Raw genomic sequence first — 18,788 nt, 5'->3', positions numbered from 1 at the left:
TTTGAGTGCTTGGCCCTAACTGTGGTTTTGGAGAACTGGAACACTCTGGCTCCAGTATGGGGATCCCTCTTTGGATGAGGAATGCTCTTTGGCACTCACAGCCTGACTTGCCTACATTCGGAATGTGCACATATGCACAGCTGGTGAAAAAAAGGTCTCTTGAGACTTGTTATTTCATGGTGACTGTTTACCTTGCCATAAATTCATACTTTGACACTTTCATCAGTGTTCTTTTTCTCTAAACACAATTTTGCAGTTCAGAGTTGTGCAGAGTTCCTGATGTAAGTGTCTTCAATGACAGTTACTGTTAGACATTGGAAGGTATTTGTAATGCTGCATTTACTTAAGGGAATATCCCTTGAGATTTTGGTAAATCATTAACATGAAACTGTCCCATTATGTGTCTCCTAATGTAGCAAGAACTGAAAATATAAGCACCATAATGAAGCCCTTACCCCCATTCTGCATTATGAAGTTTCTTTTTTTTTTTTTCACTTGGCAGAACATTACTGTCAGGTGAAAACCCCTCAGCCTGCCTGAGAAGCAGGGCCATAGAAGATTGTTCTCAGTCACCCAGTGGAGCCAGTTTTCTCAGGTTAATTGGACTTGAGTAAGATGCATCTTAAATACTGTAAATCCATGTTTTCTCTCAGTTCATCAAAGGCTGCATCCAAAATATTCAAGGGTGCTGCAGCACACAGATTGGCCATAGTTTTGGGAAGATTGCAGTGACTAAGCTATCCCACCTTACCTGCTCTTCTCCAGATTTCTTCCTCCTTCTCTGTATTGTTGGAACTAATCTCCGTTAAATTAAGCTGGGAATAATGTCATTTCTCTGGGGTACATAATACATACTCTTCAGAAAATTACAGACACCAGTGAATGCTTAGCTGGTATCTCAGTACTAACTGGCCAATAAAGAACATGGTGGGGGGGAAAGAAAAGACTGATTTTGATTGTCATGCTGATGTTCTAGTTTCAGATAAGCACCAGTTTAAGAACGAGCAGGTGATGTACAGGTTTCGCTACGATGACGGAACGTACAAGCCAAGAAGTGAACTGGAAGACATCGTGTCCAAGGTTTGTTTTATCATTCTTGGCTGGAACCTCGTGATCTGCATCAGGTTTGCTGTGCCTCTGGATGTCACTGGCCTGTTGTACAGGAGGTCCCCAGTGCTGCTCATCTGTGTTAGGCTGTCCAGCCCAATGCCATAGGAGACATTCACTTTAGGGAGCTTAGCAGTGAATTACAGTTGTGACTGTACCCAAGACTGCTGATTGCACTCCTAACAGAGTAACAAAAGGTCTTAAAACAGTAGGCAGTAACACAACATGTCTGCTGCAAATCTGGGCATTATGGCTCAGGGAGATAGAAGAGATCAATATTTAACTGCTGTTCCTGATATTTGTCTGTCAGATGAGTTCTGTATATCCCATATTTGCCCACATACCTTTTAATAAGTTTGATTTTTTTCTTACGGACATTGGTTAATGGGTTAGTTGTGAGGAAGCATTAATGGAGAAAATGTTGGAATGGAGGTGACTAGAGATAAAAGAACAGATTTTTGGCTGTTGGAGGCAGGGAAAGAAGAAAGAATGTTTGACAGAGAGGATAAGGGAACTGTTTTGAATATCAGTTAATGACTAGATAATTCCAGCTGAGTAGAGACATCAGTGTCCAGGTTTTTCTAGCTTTAGCTAGTCAGTATTTCTTTGAAAAGGAAAAAGCTGCTAACACCCTACATCTTCCCTTCTTCAGGGGGTGAGGCTCTACTGCCGCCTGCACTGCCTCTACACTCCAGTGGTGAAGTAAGTTCCCCTTCATGCTCCCCTTGTATTTATTACCTGCCTCGGAAAGGATGACCTGCTACTGTTGAAATCTTTCTTGTTTCTTATTATAAACAGTGACTTTCTGCATTTTCTCGGCTCTTTTACTGCCCTTCCATCTCCACAGCTGAGCTGTGTAGTTGTGCTGTGGCTGGAGGATGTTGGGACTGGGGGGTTTTGGGGCAGTGAGAGGCTGTGTGTGATTATAGTGCTCCTGACACGGCCCCTGTGCTGCTCAGGAGAGCTCCTCGCAGGACACACCTTGGTTTGTTTACTTGGGCATTTTCTGTGACTGTAGTGGGTGTGATTAATAAGTGACTCTGATTCAGGGCAGATGGTGTGGTGTGATTGTAGCTGCTGTATTATTTGGGTTATAGAAAATGTCAACAGATGCTGACGTGATGTAAACAGATTCCAGTGTGGTGCAAGGATTCTGTCATTCAGGGCACCCTAAACAAACAAAAACCAGTCTGAGGTGGATTAAAACCTGAAGCTGTAATTTGAAGAAGTCCTGAAAGTTTTGGGTGGAATCTTCAGAACTTGTCTCTGTATAAAAAGCTGCTGAAGAATTGAGATAGTCTGCAAGTGTGAGGTGACTCTCTTCCCAGGTCCCAGGAGGTGATTTTCAGATGTTGTTGCCTTACTGTTACATCAGATGAACATTTCTGGCCAGTAATGGAAACCACCCTGAACTGTGTAGGTGTTCTGTTTAGGTGTTTATGTTGGAAAATTAGGCATTTTCACTTAGGAGAACTTCATTTTTATAAATAAAACATTGATGAGGAAGAAAAAAAGTGCTTTAGTGGAGATGGCTGGAGTCCCAAATTCAACAAAACTGACCTCTTGTTCATGGGTTGCACAACAGATGTTTTGCTGAGAGATACCACTGTCATGCTAAGAGGAGGCTGCAAAGGTAGTTACAGTTCATCAGTCATAAATTTATATAATTAGACCTCTGGGTTTTTTTCCCAGAATAACTATTCTGCAAGATTTCACTCAGCCTGAAGGGTATGGAGAGAGCAGGAAGGCATGATGCTGCCAGGGGTAGGCAAAATGGTTCTGGAGATGCAGGTGTGTATCTGCACGTACAGATTTCACCCCTGAACATGGCAATTCACATCCAGACTAGAAACGATGGTAAGTGAAGCTCAAAAAAATGTCCCTGACCTCAGGGTACCCACAAACTGAAGTGGATCTAGTCTAATGCTTTAGGGAATCAACAAGGACAAAGTAACTCCCATAGGCCCACCTTGTGGTGTTTTATCAGTGTGCTATTTTTGTAATAACTTCCCAGCTGGAGAATCTTCTCAGATCAGGATCAATCTGTGCTAGTGGCATCATGACTCCAAACTGTGTATGACCAATGAACAGTAGCAGACTCTCAGAAATTTTAGGATTCTTCTGAATGGACTGAATTATTGATATGTTTAAGCTCTTCTTCCTGCCACTCTTATTTTCTGTTTCCTGAATCTCCCAGGCTGTCATCCCTTTATGTCTTCTTATCCTGTCTTTTTGCCTCTGGCAAGCCTGACATTAGCCTAGAGGAGTAACTTTCAGCCAAGTTAGTTGGGCAAAGCCCTTTGCTTTGTGCTGTGCCTTTGGGACACTGCCTTATCTGGCATCTTAGGACTGCTGATCCCTGCACCCATGGTGGCTTTCCTGGTGCAACCTTCCTGATGGAAAATTGGCAAAGCTGCTTGGAGTAGCAGATACATATGCCAGAAGGATCTGAAGGAATAGTAAACTCAAAATGAAAGTATTTTCTTCACAACCTTGGGACACAATTTTGCTTAGTTGTCTTCCCTGGAAACCTTGGAGTTTCCATGTAGCCTTTGCCTTTATATTTTTCATTAAGTAAACTCTGACACTCTTACACTTTGAGGGCAAGATGATACACCCTACTGAAAACAAATCACTACTTTGGGGCTTGAAACATAAAAAGTAAATCTTAGATATTCTGAATATGTCTCTGATGTACTTTGGGGACGTTGTGAGGTGGCAGAACTTCTTCCCACTTCTGCATCTGCATGACAATACTTCAGCCCATCGTTGGGCTGGACCCTGTGAAGAATATTCCTTTAGTTTCTGTGAGGCAGCAAGGTTCTGCCAAAATTTGAGTGGTTCCCACCTCTATATTGACTATTCACCTGCAGCTCCTGGTTCTGGATAACATTCTCTACTCCTGTTCAGGCTGGATTGAAATGGGGAGAAGAGCCAGTGAACTAATGTTGAAACATTGATTCTGATCAGCATTTAACTGCAAGCAGGGAAAGACTGGGCTTTGGACCAAGACTGATGGCAGCTAATTCAAAACTCTGTCAGCATCTGTATGAAAATGTTGGGAGTTGCTTCTCACAATCTGGAAACCCCTAGTCATTAGTACTCAATATTTTAATATTTTCCTTTATTGTTCTGACATTTCAAAAGCACATTTTCTCAAGATAAGAGTGTGAGAGGGGAAAAACTGCCCAGAAAACTCCCACAGCTTTGTGCTGGGTTTAGCACATTACTGGAAGACAAGTTGAAAACTGCGTGGAAGCACGAGGAGGAAAGCTTTTGTTCTGAGGACACGTTATACGTATTTCTGGAAATGCTGTCATGTTTTGTTGGGTTTTTTCCAAGCTCTCCTGTCCTGCTTCCCTTTCTAATTCCTCACACCCTGCGTTCTACAAACACACAGGCATTTCTGCTGTGTTTATTTGCAGCAGCCAGTCACATCGTGTTTCTGTCTGTGGAAGATTAGTAAAAGGAACATGAGTAGGATGGAACTTTAGATGGTGCTTGGATATTAGATTTGTAGAAAAAAGGGAAATATCAGGTAGTGTGGTGCTGATGAAAGAGGAGGTTGATTTGGCAGAACTGAAGAATAAAATCTTCTCTTGAGCTGCCATATGGAAACATCCGGACTGTGAAGCAGTCCCAGTGGCTGTGAAAGTTTCCTCCCACAGTCATGCCAGTGCAGCTCAAGCTTCCAGTAGAAGGACCACCCCCAAGGGTGAGAGAGGAATTAATTCCTCATAGCCCGTTCAGCACTTGGCCTCTCTACTGAGACTCTCAACGAGAGGGAGCCAATTAATGCAAATTAATTGTGGAAATGGCTTTTGTGATGTGGAACTAGGAACTGGATCAAGACCACGAAACTTATTTCACATGGGCCAATAAACAGCCTTCAAATGGCTTTTCTTCTCTTACGAGCTGGATTAAATGCAGAGACCTTGGAGGTGAAAGGTGTTAGAGCCCAATGTCCTGAGCCACACAGCCCTCTTATATTTGTATCAAAATTCTTTAGAAGTATTTCACAGAAGACTTAAAAACATCAATTATCTCCATGGCTCTGAGAAGAGGAATGGAAGAAAACTGCAAAAAGCATCAAGTTACAATAGGGTTCCTTTTCCTTCTTCCAGGAGCAGTGCTGCTGCCTACAAGGCTGGGGGTGAGTGGGTGCCAGTTGTGTTACAAGACCCAAACACAACACTTCTTTTCTTATTTACAGTGACTGAAATGATCTAATGCCAGAAAAGGACACTGGGTACCCTACTTGTGTCTTGCCACTATGTGATATTTTACTAAAGGAAGTAAAATCTGAACAAGTGTGGGCAATCAGGAAAATCTCTCTTGACATGAAAGTGCCAAATTGGGGCACAGAGGGAGTGTGTAGGAGGGTCCCTGTCTATGAATACACTGATGGGTAAACACCAGAGAACTGTTGAGGGTCGTAGGTGGGACTGGCACTGAGCCAAAAGATGTAAGCTGGCCATGAATGGATTTCAGATGGAAACCAGAAGGTGATTTCCAGCCAGAAGAGTGTGATTTTTAGCAGAACTGATGGTGGCAATATTCTAACCTGAGTTACAGCAGCAGCTCAGGACATCTGTGAAAAGAATCTCCTGGTCACGTCGGGCAGGAATGTGAGCTCCCTGAAGATGGCTTGAAACAACATCTAGAGAAATACCACTGCTCTGTGTTGATCTGAAATATATTCCTAATTCAGGTTGTTAGAAATGTTTAAAACTTATGCCTTTCTTCTAGAGAAAAAGGATGTCTGCTGCTTACTAATAGTAGGTCACAATAGTATATATGGGTTTAGAGTACAAAAGAAATGTATACTTTTTTGTCCTGATTTTCCCTGAATTCTCTTCCTTAATTAGAGACCGTGACTACCACCTAAAGACCTACAAATCAGTAATCCCTGCAAGTAAACTGGTGGACTGGCTTATTGCACAGGTAAGAACAGTTTCAGGTACTGCTATCTTTGATAAGGAGCTTAATTTTTCAGTTCTATTTTAAAGTAAATAAAACACATTTATCTAGAGGATATTACAACATAATTAAACATATTCTGATTCTCTCAATTTATAATCTTATGTCTTCTGTTACTGTCCATTTGGTGAAAGTTTGTTATTTGGCAACATAAAGAGGAAGTCCTTTGCTCTAGCCCTAGGAGTGGTGAACTGGCTGTTTGTGGGGATGTTTTCTATTTCTTGTGATTTTGGGAAGACATCTAATCTAATGTTGATCTCGTTCAATCTAGTAAAATATTATTGAAAAATGAATCTGGAGTTTTACACCAACAACTGCACCATCGCCTTTAGAAATTGTAGTTGCCCCACATTCACCTTGTAATTACAGAGAAGTGTGTGTAGCTTGAGGAATTCAAAATGTAGCTTTGATAGGGTAAAGCCACCTGAAGGGAGAGTGGGTTGTTTTGTTAGGGGAATGTTTTGAGGCCAAGGTAATGTCACCAGGAATAGTCAAGTCTGGTTTAGAGCCTTCCTACACAACGATTTTGTTGCCTAGGACAAAAGTAGATTCCTAAGGGTTTAAGATGGTAATATTAGAAGGCATTTCTCCTCCAGTTTATTTATAGTTGAAAGAATAAATTAGGTTTTTAAATCCCAGCCTCTGCAAAATAAACAACCCATTTATCCCATAAAGTAACACAAAGAGGGAGTTGAGAATTGTCCCATGACAAGACGTTGAAAATGAGGGAAAATTTATGAAGATTCAAAGTTTATAGTTAAAGTTAAACTTCAGGTTTATTAAAGCTATTTTCTTGGCTTTCCTTGTGTGATTACATAGCCATGTAGTTCCTTCAGAACTGCCTTGATCCTTTTTCTACCAAGACAACAGTATTTAAGTCTTAATTTGTAAATGTTGTGCCTTTTCTGCTCTCAGAAAGCCTCTTCAACAAAAGCCAGTAGTGCTGCTGATTGGCAACAACTGATCCAGTTTTATCCTGTATTTAAATAGTACCTTTACACTACAACAATGTTCTTTGCCAGCATTTGCTAAGGCTCTCCTTAGTAGGACTTGAAGTAGGACTGATATTCTGCTGACAAGATAAGAGGGCTCTTGGTTGCTTAAAACAAAGTCAGTTTGTTGCCCTGATGTGAGAGCCTTGGGGGATCTAGTTCTCCAGATGGAGGGGAGAAAAGGTGTGTTATTTGTGTAGGATACAGCTTCTCAGTTAGCAGGACTGGAAGCAATGCACTGAAATTACTCCTCTTGCCAAAGCAGGAGGTGCCCTCCCTGCTGGAATGAGCTGACCCACTGCTCTCACTGGGGTACCAGACCCTGGGTTCCCTGGAGCCCCTTTGGGGCAGGGCCACTGGCCATCCCACATCAAGGAACCAGTGTTACCAATGTCTGTAAGACCCAGTAGTGCCTCCTGGTTTTTACCAGCACTATTTAGAACTTACTTGTCTGCCTAAAAAGTACAACTGTGTTTATAAAGTCTTCCATTGTGGCTGCAAATTAGCAGATACACAGAGAAAACTAAGCAGTTCTTGTATTTAACCGAGTTCTGGGTGCAAAGCTTAATGCTGCCACTTCAGGGAAATTTGTAAATTTGCAAGTCACCTTTGGTAGTTGTTTTGAATGGCTGCACTCAAGGCTTCAGGTAGTGAGAAACTAAAGCCTTTGCTGTGTAAGCAAACAGTGCCACTGCAGTTTTAACCTGTCTGACCTTTGGAGTTCACATATGCTGGCTTTACTCAGGTTTTTCTCTCTTGAGATCTCTCAGCTTCTCTCTCAAGAAGGAGTTTTATTGTCTGTGGCTAATGGGTCCTGAAGTCCAACACTGTGATTGCAAATAAAAAGTCTTTACATTGAGATAAAATTGTATCCTTTTGTGAGTTAAACAACTACTTTCCCCAGTCCTGGTCCTTCTCCTCCTGGTTCCTGTAGGAGGGAGAGATGCTGTCTGTAGGAACGAGCAGGGTTTGGGCAATGGGATACCTATTTTAATTTCTTGCTATTGTTCCCTGCAGAGACCATCCTGCTAATTTCAGAGCCACAAGCTGTGTGGTGGGGAAGGGGGAATGATTTAGCTTAGAAAGTTGTCTCAGCTGTAATATTTGTCCTCTTGTTTCCAGGGAGACTGTCAGACTCGGGAGGAAGCTGTGGCTCTGGGTGTGGGACTCTGCAATAACGGCTTCATGCATCATGGTAATGCACCAAAATTGCTTCCCCCAGCCAAGTAAAGAAGCTCTTACTTCAGGCAGGTTGGCTTTTCTAAGCCAAACATTCTGTGTACCCGACTGCAGGCAGCCCTGCAGGTCCTTCTAGAACAGCCTTTGAGCTTACACGTCGTGTCTAAGCCTGGTACCTCCCCGAGGGAATCCCCTTGCTGACAGCTATGGGCAGTGCTGGAGGGATTAGACAAGCTACAGGGGACATTTTTTTTCACTGCATCACTTCCAGAGCTATCAGACCGATGCACAAGCCAAGTACTGTCCTGAAATATCCCAAGAAATGTCAGGTACAAAGTCAAATTGCCTTATTCTTGCCTCTTGGACAACAAGCACGATCCTCAGTGCTGAGGCTTCCAAATCAGAAGTACCAGATTGCCAAGTTAGACATCATCCATCCTCAAATAGGAGAAAGTTAACAAATCACCTCTGTATCAGTATCAAAGAGCACATACAAGTCCTAAGAGTAAACGTAGTTTGTCCAGTGAGACGTTGTTTTAGTCATGGATAACATTTGCTCACTGTATTTTGCATAGTGGTTTTGAGAGCAAATTAATGTAAATAAGTAATTGAGAATTTGCACAGTACTTGATAAGAATGTAAGAATAATTGGGGTTTTTTTTTAAAGAATTTGGTCTGGTTTGAGCCCTTGCAAACTTTTTGCATTCTTAATGTCCTTTGCCAAGGAAGTCCTTTACATAAATACACACTGAATGAAGAAGTTGCTCCTCACTTGTTGCTTTTGTCTTTATTTCCCAGGTCTTGTATGTGAGAAAGTGGTGAAGAACTTTTTCACACCTTCCAGAATTTTATTGATCTCATTTCCCTCTCATTTTTTTTCTTAGGTTGAAGAGCCTTATTCTATGTGGACATCTTAGGTGCTTTTAAGCAACCACTTTAGTCCTCTTTGCTCTTTTTGTAGTTTTACTGTATTCATTTTGATGTGGGAAAGGAGCATGAGGTTTTGAGTAGCATCTTCCTTCCAAGAGGATCTTTTGCATTTTATATACATTCTGTGTGCCAGGGAGGTCACATCATGTCACAAACTACTGTACACTGTGAAGAAAATCATTGCCCTAAAATACAGGATTAGCATAAAAATACAGAGCTGAGTAGCTGACTGATAGGGATGCATCTGGTCTGTGTTCTGTGAAGATTGGGGAAGTATTTAGGATTTCCTTTAACTTTCTTTTTTTGTTTCTCTCTTTCTTTTTCTGGGTAAATGCACGTATGTATTTCATAAATATTGTTTCAAGTCCTGGAGAAAAGTGAATTTAAGGATGAATCCTTGTATTTCCGCTTTTATGCCGATGAGGAGATGGAGGGAACCAGTTCCAAGGGCAAACAGTTACGTAATGACTTCAAGCTCGTGGAAAACATCCTGGGAAAGAATCTTCTGGTAAGAAATATGTTAATGTAAACCTTGATGTTTCTGTTTCATCCAGTGCACTATGCCCAAGAAGTCCTTGTGAGAGTCTGGAAGTGAGCTGGGAGATGGAGATGTCTGAGCAGGCACCAGGGTGTTGATGTGGTGGAGGAAAAAGTAATGGGCACTACTGTCTTGGGAGAGATCAAGTTTAAACACAGTTTAAATACCCTTATATGTGAGGTAGCTTCAGGTGAAAGTTGAAAGGTTCATAAGAACACAGATATTTCAGGGCATTGCAGTCTAAGCCATATGAATATGCCCTGCATGACTGGATCAAGTATCAGCTTTACTTTGTTTATGAAAACCATTTTCCAGACAATGCTGGGGTTTATATTTATGCTTTTGCAATATTACTGTTATCTCCAGATTCCCACCTCACTGAGTGCTGTCCCAGCCCTTACTGCACTGGGATTATTCTAATTCTGGTGGGATTTGGTGGTCAGATTGGGGCAAACATTTTGTTCTGAGATCCATGTGTACTGCCAGTGGCTCCAGGCCCGTCTTTTTCTCCCTTTGAACACTGGTAGAATGCAGGAGCAGGATAAAAACTTGGGTCAGAGACTACAAAGGCAGAATTCCTGGAAAAGATCCAGAGGTCCATTATATGGGGAAAACCTTTCCTGTGGTTCACACAAATTTCACATCTCACTATTGTTTTGTCTCCCTGGAGACCAAGCTGTGTTTGTCTCAATGGCCAGAAGTAATAGTTTAAGCACCATGGTCCCTCAAAATTATTCTTCCACGTGCCAGGGACTGGAGTGTCCAGTTAATATGATTGTGGGGTGTTTTTATTGTGAGTTTGAAAGCACTCAGACATTGGTTTCATGTCAGTTGGTGGGAACTGCTGTTGTTGGGGTATTTTTAATACCTGATCAAGACAAGACAGTGTGAGGAAACAGATTGACCAGGATGTTTCTTCCACTTTTTCTGTCAGTTCAAGGCACTTCTGTTAAAATGCCAAAACTCAGTGGTAATGTTAGCTGTGAAAGGAGGGATTTAACGTTCTCTGATTGTTTTCTTTTAATGTAGTAATTATTTATTAGTGTTCAGTAAAGAGACAGAACAAACAAGCAGACCTTGCTCCTGGACTATTTACTACTGATAATAAACTGTAATCTCTAGTTGGTCCTTCCAATCACTCCATAATTTAGTAACTGAAGTAATTGTGACAGGAAAAATATTAATGTTGCTACTATTATAGTTCTGAATTGCATCAGACAGCCTTTGTCAAAATGCAGTCCCATCTCAAACAGAAAACAGTCAGAAATGAGCAGCACATGCTGAGGAAAAAACCTCCTCCTTAGAGGGCACAGATTTGTGTCAGATGTGTATAGTCCTGCTAAACAAAGGAGTTGCTTTCATTTGCACACAGAAATTGGCAGTGCCCTGAGTATTTGTGAAGTCCCCACAAAAGCACTACAGTAAATGCATGATGCTTACCCACAAAAAAAAGTGCCTGACTTCTGGTTTATGCTGTGTTTAGCAATTATGAGCAGTTATTTAGCAACAATTCCCAAGGCTTTGCTGTCTGGGGAACATCCCTGCTTGCCTCTACACTCACGACAGGGCATTGATCCTTCCCATCCCTTGACTCCACCATAGGAAGTTTAATGGAATTTCCTCATCACTGGCTTTTGAAACATGCTTTTCTGCTGCCACGAAATCCTACCTGTTTTTAGGTAGGTTCCTGCACTCCCTCCATCTAAGTCTGCTGTATCGCAGGGGAGCCTGCCCTTGAGAACTGAAAACAAGAGAAACCTTGGCAAATATTTATTAGAAATATTAGAACAAAGTGCTTTCAGTCTGGAACAACACACTTCAAACAAAATCCAATACTTATTTATTTGCGCAATTGTTTCTCATTGAGGGACGTAAATCTTGACAAACTGAAAAAATATACAACATTCTTTGCATAGTTGAAGAGAATTTGGGAGAATTTGCGTTTTGGCCTGGCTCCAAGCATTGTGGCTTGGTTATTGCAGTGTGCTGAGAACTTGTGAGCAGCACCTCTCCTTGTCAGCCCAGCCCAGCCACAACACACGTCAGAGCTGGTCACCTGGAGCTGAGTGTCACACAAGGAGAGTTGCCTGTAGACATGGGCCTCCCTCAAAGTTGTCTGAGAGGTTTAATGCACACGTGGTGCTGCAGTCCCAGAAGACTCAGAGGAGAAGCATTCCCAGTGATTTCTGAAGATGATGCCTGTGTACGTTTTCTGTAATGTTCTCAAAACTGTCGTGCTGGGTTTGAGGTCTGGACCGGAATTCTAAACCTCCTCAGCTTTCCAGACCTGTGATATCTCTTACATTCCTCCAGGATATCCTGTATTTATTATCCTCAGTAGTGTGTGGCTGTGTCTCCCTGCAGTCTGTAGCCGGGGCTGGGGCCTGTCCTGGTATTCAGCTCCTGTAGGACCTGGGTAGTGCAGCACGTTCCAGGGGAGTCAGGGCTACCTGGGGTTTCATTTATCTTCTCACATGAACTCACTGCCTGGAGCAAGTCACTCCGTGCCTCAGTTTACCATCTGAAAATTGGGGTGGTAAATCTCATTCATCCATAGGACTTTGCTACTTTGCTGTTACACTTAGAATCAGCTTTGAAAATGAAGTGTCCTTATAGTTCTGTACTTCAGATATGAAGTTTTTAGCTAATAGTACAAATACCATGGGAGTTCATGTCTTTTCCATTTTAAACCAGCTAAACCAATAAACACAGCATTCACCTTAAAATTCTTATTAAAGTATAGGATGCATTTCTGCTATTCTAATAATGAATAACTAGTAGTTATTTGTATTTCTGAAATAAAGTCATACTTGATTCTCTTCCATCTTTCATTGTTTCAGAATTACTTTGGTGTGTTGTGCTAATGAAAAACAACCTATCTCTGCAAAATTTCAGCAGAGAGAGCGCAAAAAAGAGCTTTCCCTTTGTTCTTTGTTATCCTGGTCTACTGGTCTGTTGTAGCTAGAGAATTCAACTCAAGGATTTAAAACACTCCTGGGAAGAAAGCCACTAATAAGAGCTCATCCTCTAGGGAATTCTGCTCCCAAGGGGACAGGCTGGGATGTCAGTGATGAGGCATCCATCATCCAGGTGTAGGTGGCTGCAGAAGAGCTTGGGGTGGAGTCAGATACTCAAAACTCCAGTGAACTCTGAAGGGAAAAGCAGCCTTTAGGCTCTTAAGTCTTTAACTGTTCAGAAGGAACAGTTGGAGTTCAGTCTCAATTTCACAGCTCACAAACCACAAGAAGCTTGGAGTCATTCTGGATATATTCAGTCTCTTTTGCTAAAGGGGCAAAACATACCTTTAAGGATAATAGTAGGGGTGGCTTAGATTGTTGAGCTTTTGTCTTTTCAAATCCTGTTTTAGTGCCCCAGAGCTGTGGATTTGTGAAAAGCTGTAACACCCTGAGAGATGAGGTGAAAGGAAAGTAGCTCCCTTTAAATGCTGCTGAGGGCTCAGAAGTGTTCTGAAGTGTTCAGACTGGCCATTGCCTGATAAGTCTTTGCTCTTGAGGAGATTCTTACCCAAGTCAGGCTGTGCAAGTGTGTCTGACAGAGAAGGGTTTTTCTGGAGAGCTGTAGGGAAGGCTGTGAGAGAAGAATGTGCATCCTGGACATTTGGGTTTAAGGAATAGTGGTTGTTGTGCCTGTGTTGCCTCATCTGGTGCTGATGTCCCCAAGAGTTTAGGCTGAGAGTTCCTGCTTCAGTCTGATACAGGTGTAATAGACCATTCTTTGCACAGCTTTTCATCTCTGCACACCCTATATCCCTGCCAAAATTCTCTTTGAATAGTGTTCTGACTACATTTGCCCTCTGGTTTTGATTAAACATTATTTCTCACATGGTCTCATTTGTTAACGTGGTTGTCTTTCAAGATTAAACAGCTGCTGCCTTATGTTCCTAAAAATGATTGGGCTTTAGGGGCACAGAAATAATTCTTGTAGGTGGCAATTTAGTTAATTGCTTTGGACTCCTTAGGGATGAACGGGGATCAGCTGTGGAATGGTAAGGTGTTCCTGTTTTATAGTAAAGAATGAATCATAGCCTTCTCCAAGCATTGCATATAGAATATTATCCATGATGTCTCCAGCACAGGAGCACCAGAATACAGAATGTGAGATTTATTTTCTTAACAACATGCTGAAGAAGTTCCCAGTGTTGATGCACTTGGGGTTCCCTAAAAGTGTTTTGGTTCTTTGCTTTCAAACAATACATTTTTGCAATATCAGTGATCAGAGAAAGGTAGGTTATTAAAAATGATAGCAGATGAAAGATCCTCATGCATAGTAATGGTGGCTGCACCCAAGAGATAGGTAAGGTTGTGGAGCTGCTGCCTTGTGAAGTTGGGCAAATCAAAGGCTGCAGATTTTTTAATGTCTGTTCCACATATGCTTTCAAAATTCAACAAAAGAAACAAACAGTCCCTTCAAATGTCAAATGTGAATTGGAGGGGAGAGCTAGCCTAGAAATCTTCCATTTCATCCCAAATGTGAAGTGATAAAAAGTACATGCTGTGTTGGGCTGAAACTCATTCCACTTGCAGCACTAAAATTCTTAACCAGCAGAATACTCTGTTTTCTAAGGTCCCTTATTAAACATACAGTATTAGCATTGCTTCTGAAAATACTGTGTTAGAAATAGCCAAAAATGACAAACTTACCTTTCAGTCTTTTTAATTCCCTGTCCATGATCTAATCTGAATATCACCTGGTAAGGACTTCTTCCTTGCACATGCATTATTTGAACAGCCTGCAGATTATTTTAAGATCCTGCAGGACAGAAATATTCTAGTTCTTCAGTTTTTTCTAAGGTAATTTCCTGTAAAAGAACAAAGCGTGTAAGCTGATGGAATTGACTTCAATAGAAAAAGGACAGTATTTTAAAATAGTGCAGAAATCATCAGAAGCAAGGAAACAATTCTCAGTAATTTGTTTTCCCCAGTGCCTGCTGGATTATGAGTAGCTTTATTTTTCCTTTTAGCTCAGTTCTGTTTTATCAGATGGGTTTTAGTACATAATGTTTGCTCAAATGCAAGATGTTTATCTGGTAGAATTTCCACTTGTCCATTTACCAGTGGCCAGGCTTGCTTAATTTTTTTATAATGGGAAGTGAGTTGTTAAGCTTTTAACTCATTAATAAACCACTTGAAAAGGATGAGTGAAACATATATTTGCCATGATTGATATGTTTAAAAGAATATGTAAAAGGCAGGTCTGTGTGACCTCAGTGCAAATAACAGGAAACAGAAACTCAGTAGCAAGAAATATGAAGGCTTCTGTCAAATGGGAGAGGTGCAAACTGAGCACAGGGCTTGTGCTTTTTCCCTGATACAGGACTTTTGTGCCAGGTCTCTAAAGGAAGGACCTGTGCATGCAGGAGTTGTTCTCTCACTGGTCATGGTGTAGATTTCTGTGGTGTGTGGTTTTATCTATAACAGATACGCCTGAGATACTCAATTTATCTCAGACTGGTTGCTGAGAAGGACTCAGATCATTCATTATTGGTACATGGGATGTATTTTAAAAAATAAATAAAGTACTACACTTTAATCTGTAAGTACCTTCACCAGTGGAAAATACCGAATAATGATGTAATGTAGAAGTGTAAGATCTAACAAAGGATAAAGGGTTAGGAGTTAAAACCAGATGCAGTTTCTAACAGAAGAGTTTGGAACAAACTCTCAAGGGTGGGAGTAGGTTCCTCCCTTCTTAAAGACTGTGGATCTTACCTGGGTAGCCCTCTGGAAATCCTGCTTTACTGTGCACTAAGGGCTCAATGAGGAAATAACTAGATTAAATGTTGTGCCTCATATTATGTGGGAGATCAGACCAAATGACCTGGTAGCGCCTTTCAGCCTTAAGACATGCAGGTCCATATCAATCGTGGCTTGCAGTGAAAAGTCCGATTTCTCATCTCCAGCAGCTTTTCAGCAAGCTCCATACTCATGAAGCATTGCCCTGTGCTCTGTTTAAGATTTTACCAGAAGAGGATGACTATGGGTTTGACGTGGAAGAGAAGAACAAAGCGGTTGTGGTGAAGTCGGTTCGACGAGGCTCCTCCGCGGAGGTAGGACCTGACGTTCACGTCCTCCTGTCTGAGAGTGTTTCAATACTTGGAAAAGGCACAAACCCACAGTTGTAAAATCTGTTTCCTCTTAAAGGCAGCAAATAGAAAATCGGCTGTCTTCCACAACTGCTGTGGTAATAAAGCTGTTCCTGTGAATGGCCAAGGGTTTTGGCATCACCAGGTGACTTGAGTCTCGTTGATGAGTGATTGGACAACAGCAGGATCTCTGTGTGGTGGTACCTCAGGTTCATCAGCAACCTCAGTTTAAGGAGGGAGGGAAAGTAACACTGCTTTGGGTTAGCAAAGGTGTTCAAGTGGGAAACAGGTTTATTTGAGGGAAAGCTGCATTTTTAGATGTGTATTTTTTTTCCTTAAAAAGCGTGCACTCGTTTCTCTCCCTGGAATTTTCCAAGAGTTCTACAGAATATATTTGCTGTGTTTCTTTGAGGCACATATATGGGCAAAATATCATCAATCCGAGTACTGCACCATCACCTTTTATCCATACAAAACCCTTGTGTGGATGACACAATGTCACACTCTATTAACTGAAATAAGGCACAGACAGACTGAAAATCTGTCTTTTAAAAGCTGTTTAGGTGCTTTTTTAGCACCTGTAGAGATAAGAGAGGGCTAAATGACTTGTCCAGGGTTTCACAGTAAAGTGTGGCAACACACAGGCAGAGCTTCTACTTAAGAGTCCAGGACAACCATTACAGAATTTCTGAATGTCCATGTTCATTTGTGGCTCTCTGCTTTAGACTACAAATAACTGCTGGATAATTTACCCAGTGGAAACAGCTGAAGTGGAGCGATGAATTTTAGCAAGCTGAGAATGTCAAATGGGAAGGAATTTTGAACTGAAGTTTAGTATTAAAATCAAATTATTTCAGTGTTCCTGATTCTCATTTGGTTTATGGTCGCCAAAGAAACCAATCCTGTGCTTTACCTCGTGCTCAAAGTCAACATGGGTCGGCCAAAAATGTTATTAATGTAAACCTGTGCTGTGAACTATTGCCTGCCAGATAATCCTTCTGCCCTTTCTTTGGCTGGATGCCTGGGGAATAGCCTGCAAATCTGTTGTGTTTTAAGACTACAGAAACACAAAATTTTTTAAGGAATCTTTTTCTTGATCTTCCAAGACAAACTATGTGACCATGAGCCCATCTTTTGAACTCGGTCTTACAATATTGCTTCAGAAAAGAACTAAATCTGCATCTCTCTGAACCAGAGGGCTGTCAGCTCAGTCTGGAAAGACCCGAGGTCCAATGGTGATGCATTTCATCACATTCTTGGGCTTTTTTAATTGCTTTGTGATATTAGAAATATATCCAGCGTGTAGTTTGGTGTGGCTCAGCATTTAGAGACCCTCTGCCTGCTGTCATACTCTTCAGGGACAAAAGTGAAGACAGCAGCTTTGCTTCACAGCTCATTGCAGTCACTAAGACTGGCAGACTTCAGGCCTGAGTAAGATTTCAGGTTCACCAGTAAAGTGGGAACAAATCTATTACTTGCATGGATTTATTCAAGATTGACATGTTCTCTTTGAGTTTGGAATTATGACCTCCTATTCTTGAAACAGAATTGGAACATAGCTGAAGCAGAGGTTGTGGCAGCACACAGCACTGAGCTTCGTGCTTGTGCAACAAGGGTCTTTGGGGTTTCTGTTGAGCTGTCAGAGTTGCCAAGCATTGTTTTTATTATTAGTGTCTTTTCTTCTCAAAATGTTTTAGAAACTGTTTGTGAGCTGTTAGATTTGCCTATGCCAGAAGCAGTTTCCAAACTGTGTTTACGAGTTGTTAAGAACATCCAATTCCTGTACGTACTGATGGGGTACTTGAACTGCAGTTTGGGAACTCTTTGCCTGGCATGTGTGTCCAGCTTCTCACTTTTGGCCCTCAGACAGAATAGTGCTCCTGCCCTTTCTCTCCTGCTCCTGAATGATGAGCAGCCCAGGACCCTCCCTGTGGGAACTGTGCCCCTGCTGCTGGCATCAGCTGCCTGGGCCTGTTGACACTTGCTCAGCTCACCCAGGTGGAGAGGCACAAAACACCACAGAGTTTGCTTAGTTAATTGATGTGGAGTGTGTCACATCTCATGCTCATCCCAAGTTCACGTGTCTTCACAAAGACATTTAGAAAGTCTCCTTTATTAATAGTCCCTTAAAAAGTTGTAGCAGAAAAGTACAAATATATATCCGTTGCAAAGTAAGATACACCTGTGCAGTGACATGTTTCTAAAGATAGGGGTGAAACCTCTTTGTTTTCTGCAAAAGCAGAAAACTTTCAGGGGGAGTGACAAATGACTTGATGAACCAGCACTGTTTATAGGGTATCCCACTGACAGCACTCTGAGGAGTGACCATAAGTAGGGAAGAGTTGAACCTTGGAGCCTGAGCTTTCAGAGGTGCTGCCGGTGATGCAAGTGCTCTGTGGTGTTTGTTCCCTTTGCAGATGGCTGGCCTGCAGGCGGGAAGGAAAATCTATTCCATCAATGAGGATTTAGTGTTCCTGCGCCCGTTTTCAGAAGTGGAAACCATCCTAACCCAGTCCTTCTGCTCACGAAGGCCACTCAGGCTTCTGGTAGCCACCAAGTCAAAAGAGTAAGTGCCAAGATGGGCAGACAGATTATTGAGAAATGTCAGTCCCTAAGTAATACTTCTGTGGTTGTAGTGAAAGCTGTGCAAATACTTTGCTGTGCAGAAGTGGCTCAATAGGAGAACAAATGACAGAAATGAGAGAGCAGGAGTCACAGCTTGTTTTTAGTGATGACCCTCAGGCTGCTAGAAGGGGTTGGGTTCTCTTTGTACTGCAGGTAAAATACTTTTGACTTCCTTGTGCACAAACAGAACGGAATCACAAGGATTGTCATTCTCTGTCATGTGTGAAGTTTCTCAGGCTCTTAATATTGGTGCCAGGGAAAGCAAAACTTCCACCCCATTAAAGCTTGGCTTGTTTTTTGATGACTCTAACAGTATCAGCCCTTACAGTTTTTC

At 41.8% G+C, this 18,788-nt stretch overlaps 1 protein-coding gene across 2 annotated transcripts in view; it reads left to right on the top strand.

The window, feature by feature from the left end:
- Positions 1-18,788, top strand: part of PREX1 (phosphatidylinositol-3,4,5-trisphosphate dependent Rac exchange factor 1) — a 146,335-nt gene that overhangs the window by 97,209 nt on the left and 30,338 nt on the right. For both annotated transcript variants that reach the window (XM_039382335.1, XM_039382334.1), the window contains exons 12-18: positions 977-1,080; positions 1,760-1,809; positions 5,976-6,051; positions 8,202-8,274; positions 9,554-9,696; positions 15,701-15,793; positions 18,247-18,395. In XM_039382335.1, coding sequence (XP_039238269.1) covers positions 977-1,080; positions 1,760-1,809; positions 5,976-6,051; positions 8,202-8,274; positions 9,554-9,696; positions 15,701-15,793; positions 18,247-18,395 — 688 coding nt within the window. The remainder of the gene's footprint in view (positions 1-976; positions 1,081-1,759; positions 1,810-5,975; positions 6,052-8,201; positions 8,275-9,553; positions 9,697-15,700; positions 15,794-18,246; positions 18,396-18,788) is intronic.

This window comes from Pipra filicauda, unplaced genomic scaffold, assembly GCF_003945595.2.
Source record: "Pipra filicauda isolate LSUMZ 115617 unplaced genomic scaffold, ASM394559v2 scaffold265_size1292809_pilon, whole genome shotgun sequence".
Taxonomy (NCBI): Eukaryota; Metazoa; Chordata; class Aves; order Passeriformes; family Pipridae; genus Pipra; species Pipra filicauda.
The sequence above is the reverse complement of the archived record's forward strand: the minus strand, read 5'-3'. Positions and strand labels throughout refer to the sequence as shown.